Below are 8,612 nucleotides of genomic sequence, written 5' to 3'. Positions count from 1 at the left end.
AACTACCACAGGTTTTTCTTGTCTGGGGATGTAGGGAGGGAACAACTGCCTCTACCCACCCACCCAAGCCTCCCCTAAAAAAGAGAAAAACTAAATTAGTGGGAACGGGGAGCTGAAAAGAATGTGGCTGTATCAACAAGACCGCTTCTCATTGTGGTTGAGCAGAAAAGAAGTCCGCGCATATGATCGTCGGAGGTACGGAATGTTCTGACCACTTTGATGCAAGATTCACAAGATGACGGGTGGACCACAGGCCGGTGACTGCGCTTACCTGCTGACAGAGGTGGACAACTCCAGGTTGTGGCGAATGACTGCACGAAAAAAAAGCACAGCCACAGGGATTTGTATTGTATTTATTTACCTCGGCAAGGAATGTCTTTGACACAGGTATAACTAACAGACTATGGCTTGAATGAGTCTGGATCTGATTCAATGCGACAACTACATACAGCCAATGACACACAAGCTCTTTTTTACAAACACTTAAAAGATCAAAAAAAAAAAAAGGTCAGTCTGCTGCTGCCTCGGAGCAGATGTTGGCAATGTACCATGACAGCACATTAAACCCTGGCTAGAAGCAAACAGCATTTACATGTGGCATACTCAGCACAAAACTGCCCCCATGAGAGCAATAACATTATTCACAAATCGTAAGAGTGTCAGAGACACAATATATTAGGCTACCGAAATGGAAAAATAAACTATGACAAGAGCCAAGCGGATGGAGTCTCCTCCCAGTGTGTACAAACACACACTTGGAACAGAAAGATGAAGATGTGTTGGAGTAATCACAGCCCCATACACACACACACACACACACACACACACACACACACACACACACACACACACACACACACACACACACACACACACACACACACACACACACACACACACACACACACACACACACACACACACACACACACACACACACACACACACACACACACACACACACACACACACACACACACACACACACAGGATAGTATTACAGTGAACTGAGTCCAACAGCTCTACACATGGAACCTATTGTAACCTTGGACAGCACAACTGCTTAGACGTTGTGCAGGAAAATACGCACTGGGCCAACATACAGAGACGGTACATTTTTCTTTTGGAAGAAGCCTAGGAAATAGAATGGAAAAAGTACATTTAAAAAGAAAAACACAGAAGGAATAGCAGAAACGACACGGCTATTCATATTATAGAATCATACTCTACATTATTGTGCAAATCATTCAACTGGAGTTATCTGTAACTTTTGTACAGAAGAACTCGAAAAACAAAAAAACAAATCCACTGCTCATCTCCCCTTCATGTGCAAAGAATGAGGGGGGAGGATAAGCTGACGTGGCTCCATAATACACATACAGTAGAAAACAGTTTGCTCTGTGTTTACAACAGAGCTGGACGGAGGGAGAGAGAGAGAGGGAGAGAGAGAGAGAGAGAGAGAGAGAGAGAGAGAGAGAGAGAGAGAGAGAGAGAGAGAGAGAGAGAGAGAGGGATGCATCAGTAGTACATGAGCCCAGCAGAGCTCAGCTGGTTTTAGAACGGGGAGAGGCTCGGCACTTTGATGTTGATGTCGCGCGGCATCTCGGGCAGGTTCATGTTCTTCACGGCAGACACAGCGCGAGCGGGGGCCGCCGATAGACCTCCCTGCCAAACACACAACAACAGGGAGAAGCCCCTTTGAAGACACTGTGGGTGGAAGTCTTATGTGATGAGAGCATCTTCAAAACTATTGGCATATAATATGGGGTTTTCTTTTGTCAGCCAACTATCATTATTTTACGCTATTGTTCAAAAAAAATTTAAGCAGACCATTAAACAGAGTTTCTATCTGTTATATTCTAATTTTTGACAGTTTTTCTTCTGCCTACCAGGTTACCACAAGTTAGTTAAAGCTGGGGTGGAGGATTTGGGGATAAAATGGCAGTTGGGATAGAGATTTGAATCCAAATACCTCAACCGCTCTACTTGTTCTCTTTGGTCCCTCCCCTATGGTCCCTCCCTGACACGCTCTACACCAACAAAGTCGTGCCAAAGTGAATGGACAGTCCCAATAGCCAATAAGAACAGAGAATCGGCGCCTCGCTCTGATTGGTCAAAGTGTACAGCTCATGTTAACTTTGACCAATCAGAAATAATATACCCCAGCTTTAAGGTCACTACAGTAACTTATAGGTAAAACCAGAGATACTGTATGAGAATGCAGACTTGGCTGGTGAACAGCAACCTTACAGTAACAGTTTTAGGGAATACTGCTGCTTTTGTAAACAAAGGAGACTTAAGCCTTCGGTGTCTCCGGAGGAAGCTGCACAAAGTCTGATTTACTGCCTCAAGTGCTGTCACTTGAGTCAGCGTTAGTTGAGGCTGGATGCAGGAAAAGAAAAATCTGGAGGTGTCGACTGAGATGAGAGCAAAAATAAGTCAGGGAAGAAGGATGTGTGGAATAAATAAGAAACCCATGGTCCGTCTACTTAAAATGATTTGAAAAGTTGAGTGAGTCTCATTAAGGGTTTAATTTATTTTCCTTTTTTTTAATAAATACTGTTAGCTAGATGCTAGGAAACTAATGGCCAACTGTTTAGCTACTAAGCGTACTAAGCTCTGATGTGGCTAACAGACTCACCTCAGACTTCTCCATGCGGTTCTGCAGTTCCACCTGGCCTACGATCTCATTCATGTTGGTCTCCAGCACCATGCCTCCCATCACCACCTCCTGCAGGATATAATGGACCTGCAGACCGACACAACACACCGGTTAACACAGAGCAACAGCCTGTACACCACTGGACATGTCCGTTCCTTCATTAAAGAAGTGTTCTATGCATTTCTTAACAATTAGAAATACACTTCCGGAAGCAACTATCGATCTCGTCAGGTGAAGAAAATTCAATAATTTGCACAAAATGCTGCCTCCTATGATAAGGTGTAAGGGTCAGTATTTTATAATGCTGTCTTGTTTAGCCAAGTTTTTCCTGTGTTGCTTTATTCCCATTGACACAGAAGGGATGAGAGGGGTGCAACATCTAACGTTTGAGAGATCAGTCAAGACTCATGGACTCTGTTTCAAACTGTCTCTAATCTTTATTTCTATGAATTACTTCTGGTCGAATTTTGGGGTAACATGACACTGTCTTCTGTTGTAAAATACATGCCAGGCTAAACCAAACGTAGTTTTCAAAAGGCTATATTCCACTTCAAGAAAATAGGACTATATCAGCAATAGTCGTATTAAGTTAAAAAAAAACTGCTGAAACAGCCTAAATATGTCATTTATGAACCTGCGTATGACTAGACTAGTTATATTAGGTCTATTTAAAACCCTGAAAATGTGTAAAAATTCATTACGCTATGCAGGTTGGTGTTGTCTGGCTTAGAAAAGCCACCTGAGAGCAAAAAGGGTTTGTCAGTAGCAGAAATATTTCCAATTTTCATCCTGGAACATTCCTCAGGACAAACCCCTACGCACCACATGACATGAATTTCCTGCTGGGAACATTCTATCAAGATGGATCTGTGAATGTATCCCAGCAACACATTAACAGCTCAGCTCCAGTGAGAGAAAGGGAGACCATGTTGTAGCCTGAATTATTTTTAAGAACTCAATAAAATAAAAAATAAAACTTTCAAGAATAAATGCAATTTAAAAATCTTTTTTTTTTAAACTTTATAAAACTGGACCAATTACAGCAATGCAGCTGTTCCTGAAAAGCATCTGGCTGTGTGGAAAAGACAAACATACACACACACACACACTGCACTTAACCTCTGGGTCATATCTCTCATATTGCTTATTCATAAACACAGACATAACCTAGTCTGAACCTTTTAGTGAATAGGAGAAACAAATAACTATTTAGAACAAATTTGGCACATGGACTGTGAACATGACGGAGTAAACAGGCGGGTGTTTTGGACATGTCTTAATGAATACAACAGACTTGGTGTGCAAAAGGCCTTGACGTTCCCATAGGCTTACAGATGCTGCATGTTGTGCCAAGTGTGAACTTGGCTAGCTGAGGTGGACCACATACACAAGTGCACACACTGAGGAGGAGAATGAAGCAATGTGCTTTTCTTTTTTTTTAAAGATTATTTTTGGAGAATTTTTGTTTTTATTAGATTAGTTTTGGAGAGACAGAGTTGAAGTGGTGCAGAGAGGGGAAGACATGCAGAGAACTGACCCAGGCGGGATTCGAATCCAGGTCTACTGCGGGGCCTGGGCCCAGGGGGTGACGCTCTGACCACTGTGCCACGAGCGCCCCGCAATGTGCTTTTAATGGATGTTTGCCTCACCAATTGATCTGCATAAATATCATAATTATTTTTTTAAAGTTGCAGCTGACCAACTACTGGCCGTTCCGCACTCACCTTGTCCATGTGGAATATGAGGTCCAGCTCACAGACGTTTTCAAAGCACTTATCCAGCGTTTCCACAAAGACCTACAACGGAGAGGATTTGAACAGTCAAACATTGAACTTCTCAAATAAACTACTGTAGAGAAGAGTGAAGCTTTAAATGTCCAAAGAGGAAAATTAAAAACCTGTAAGCAACTTTAGGGATTCCACAGTCATCCTACTTATAAGAAGTTAAGGGTGGAGTCAGTCAGCGATTCTGGAGAATGCTTGTTGTCAAAATCAATTTTTTGTCAAAATCAGTGAATATCTCCTCACAATATGCTACCTGTCTGAACTGTGTGTGCGCTGAAAGCCTGTGTCAATACACAGCGTAGGCCCTGTAAACTGGTATGTAAACAAAGTGTACGTAAACAAAGGACCGTAGCTAGTAACATGCCCATTCACAGAATCTTTTTTGACAAAAGCTGATTTGATTTCGACAACAAGCATTCTCGAGAATTGTGGATTCCTTCTTGAGTATCACGTGTCGCTTTAGTCAATATAATACCAAGGAACATTTGAAGACATGCAGTGTGGCTGGTGCATTGATGCATCGAGTGAAGAGTTGCTTGCTGCCAGTGGTAGTCACTATCTGCTTCTGTGAAACTGCTTTATTAGTCTTTAAGTACACACATCATATTTCCCTTTATTGGTGATAAGGAGCAGATAGCTGGTGTTGGTGATCAGTGTGTGCAGGATGACTCACTTTCTCCTGATCCAAACACTGATGTTGCTCTAAGTTTTAGGGCCCTCATTGGCTTATATGTGGATGATGAGTCATATGTCTTATGTGCTGCCACACGTCTTGAGACACTCTCTCCCCACAGGGACAAGAATTAGATATGATAACAAATTATCAAAAGAGCGCATCAGCACTTCACGTGATAACTTAGTTTGTACAGACTGTATCTGATTTGTATCTGTGATATCAGTGTTTCCTTATTTAACCTTTTATTTGTATATGGCTTGCTGTCTTATCCAGAAAGATTTCAATTGAGATTGACAGCAGCAGAGTATGTTTCATTTCCTAGGAAGCATTAAAAGCAACAAGTGAGGAGTCAAGAAGGATTCTTATTTCCACAAATGAATCAACTACAGTGTTATACAATGGAAAGAAGCTTGTTCAGTAGCGCATGCCTCCTTTATAGCTTGGATCGTAGTATAAGGAAACAGAGGGTGGTGTGGAAAAAAAGGGAGATGTGAAAAAACAAAAAACAAAAAACACTTATTAAATATGTGTCTAAAGCCATGGGGTAAAGTAGAAGCAGACCTGGATCAGGTCCAGAATGCCGAGCTCACTCTCTGATGAATCCACGCAGAAGACGAAGTAGAGGGTCGCGTAGTGTCGGTAAATCAGCTTGTAGTCAGAGCCGCCGATGAGACTGCAAGAAGATTAAATAATATATATTAGAAATGAATTGAGGATAATAAAAAGGTCTTGTTTCCCTGAGATTAAAATATCGTATTCAAGGGAGTCCTCCTGGCCAAGAAGCAACACAAAAACATAAAAGTTTCACATTAAAAAAATAAATTTTAATTGAAAAATAAAATTCAAGACTCAACAAAAACCAATAATCGCAATAAAACAACAGTTCCATTTCAAGCAAGACAGTTGCACCTTTGCAGTTTGTGGTTAAATAGTCCTCAATCCTGCTTTTATAGTCAGCCATGCTGATGAGGGATTCCAATTTAAAGTGATCCTGTAACTGATACCATGGTGAGGGTGCAAAAGCTTTAAAGGCATTTTAAAGTGCAGTATCAGTATCAGCGGGAATGGAAGAAGCACATGTTTGCTAAAGTGTGTAAATGATTTTGATTAGAGAAATGAACACAATGACTGAAGCGAGGTCCTCTTCTGTGGGTTTTGCTTCCATCTAGTGGTTGGAGTTGTGCTACTGCATCTGAGCTGCCAAGAGATGGCAGTCTCTGTACTGACGACAAACCGAATTGAGAAAACCCACAAATTCTGCCTATTGTTGTATTGGTTGTACAGCGGTCAGCTGTTATAAAACACATCATAACTCAAATTCTACCTTTGTCTGTCTATGCCGACATGCACTTGAAGGTCTCCAAATGTGTGTAACCTCTTAATGTTTAGCTGTCACACTTTGCATTGAAACAAATCACACCTATAAGATCACAATCACCACTAATAAACACCTCGGAGTCTTTTAAGATGTACACGTGGTGTAAATGCATGCTCGGTCGGTTATTCATGTGTCCAAATTGTAATTTTGCACAGAATCACACAGCCAACAGCAACACTTGCCTCCCGCCCTCCAGGAAGTTGCAGACATTGTCGTCTCTCTTTGACACCAAGTGGAACGTCTCCCGAATGATCTGCTGCTGCATGTCCTCCGGCTGCAAGTAAAACAAGAGTGGGGTTAATAATAGTGCCAACAGTTCTGAACAGTGCATGATGTTGAGGCATACTGCAACAACTTCTAAAATGTATCCGGGCTGATAGTGGGGAAAAGGTGACATGGACCTTGTGGCAAAAAAATGTAAGTAGTTATAGAGAAAAATAGATGAGCCTCTCCTGTACCTGTATTCTGACACTCCTAGTCATAGATAACATACAAATATATTATGGCTACTTATGGAAACAGATATATTTTGAGGATTAGAGTCTTTATTATTTATCATCCCCTGCACACTTGTGGATCAGGAACAACTTTTTGAACGTTTTCTTAAGTTCACTCAATAAAAAATCTAAGGACATTTTAGACTGTTCCTTCAATTGGAAATTATAGTATAACACATCTCCTAACAAATCCTTTCTGTCATATCTCAACCAACGCATAGGGATCTTACTGCACTATTTAACTGTGTCTGTCTCAAATGTAACAGCACACGTAGCTGGAAAGAATGAGCCACATTGGATTCATTGTCCTTTGTGAAAGACGTAGGCTCATTGATATAGTTCTACGCCGCGACGTTCAAAGACAGGTCATCACTGATGCAAAGTCAGTGGTTAGCAGCTAACGAGCAAGTAGTTACTATGAATTTGTAATACAAAATATAAAAGGTATCGTGCTTTTATGTATACATATATATATTAATATATTGATATTATTATTTATTTATTTTATCTACTGCTAAATTTAATATTTTAAACAATGCCGAAGAAAACTGCTCAAATAAGAGTAATCTTTGTCTACTGCACCACTATTAGCTAACATCGGCTGACCTTTCTTAGAACTACTTGTTCATTGACATTTTGATTTTAAACCACTCTATTATAAACAGTCTATGACACTGGCCGAGACCTTGTGTTGGGGATTATTACGCACCAGCTGTCAAAAAACTAATCCAACACTGACTGCTCCACAGCAAAAGAGGGGAAAAAAACATGCTAATGTTTTGAGCCATACTCACAAAGTACTGATAGAATCTGATCATCCGCGGTTTCCCGTGGTTGTTAAAGATCAAGATGGCTTTGATCATGGTTATTCTTTGGAGGTATCCAGTCACACAGTGAAAGGTGATTGTTTAAATCTTCAGAAATGACTGTTAAAATCACGTTAGCTTGGGCCTGACAGCTTGAGGATGGCTAAACTGGTTACATCCGGTTGCGTCTCTAAATTCAGCAGTCGACCTCCAACAAACAGCTAAAGTATTTTTGTTCCGGGCAGGTCATTGAGGTCATTTCTTCATGCACAACACAATCTTAGTTATTATTATACGTTTTTAGTATGTAGGTTATATGCAGCGCATGTAAACATCATATATTGGTTTCAGGAACCTGTATAAGACATTATTCCGATTTCTAAAGTACATGGTTATGTTGCCTAGAGTAGGCTTATGCTTTTTTCTGAATCCCATATGAATAACCAGGTCTCTGATGTTTCATAAAAAGATATTGCAAGCTATATAAAATTAGATCAAAACAATTATAAGTCTCATAATGTTTAACTGCATGTGTAAATCCAATTTACCGAAACATGATCCTTGGCTCTTTCATTAAAAAAAACTCCTTAGACATCTCCTGGGGTCGTATATGTGAAATCAGAAATGTGTAGCCTATTATTATACAAGTTGTACAGTAGGCTACACACAATGTATGGTAAATAATATGCACTGAATACAACAACAACAACAATGTGAGGGAGCTGAGCTGAATTCCCTGCACATGACATGTGGTGGCTTAAATCCACCCAAATGATCATCAGAGTCTATAATGAAATAAGTAGAATAGT

The 8,612-nt window shown here is 40.5% G+C and overlaps 1 protein-coding gene across 1 annotated transcript; it reads right to left on the bottom strand.

Moving 5' to 3' along the window:
* Positions 1-337: 337 nt before the first annotated feature.
* On the bottom strand, positions 338-7,974 carry ap3s2 (adaptor related protein complex 3 subunit sigma 2). Its single transcript, XM_080032392.1, has 6 exons — positions 7,792-7,974; positions 6,683-6,774; positions 5,684-5,795; positions 4,387-4,458; positions 2,642-2,749; positions 338-1,665 (listed from the first exon to the last, which is right to left on the bottom strand). Exons 1-6 carry the CDS (start codon positions 7,858-7,860, stop codon positions 1,555-1,557), a joined length of 564 nt encoding a protein of 187 aa, XP_079888518.1. The 5' UTR covers positions 7,861-7,974; the 3' UTR covers positions 338-1,554.
* Between the last annotated feature and the right edge of the window lie 638 nt (positions 7,975-8,612).

Source organism: Ammodytes marinus (genome assembly GCF_949987685.1).
Source record: "Ammodytes marinus genome assembly, chromosome: 1".
In the NCBI taxonomy this organism is placed as follows: Eukaryota; Metazoa; Chordata; class Actinopteri; order Uranoscopiformes; family Ammodytidae; genus Ammodytes; species Ammodytes marinus.
Note: the sequence above shows the minus strand (reverse complement) of the source record. Positions and strands in the feature narration are given on the sequence as shown.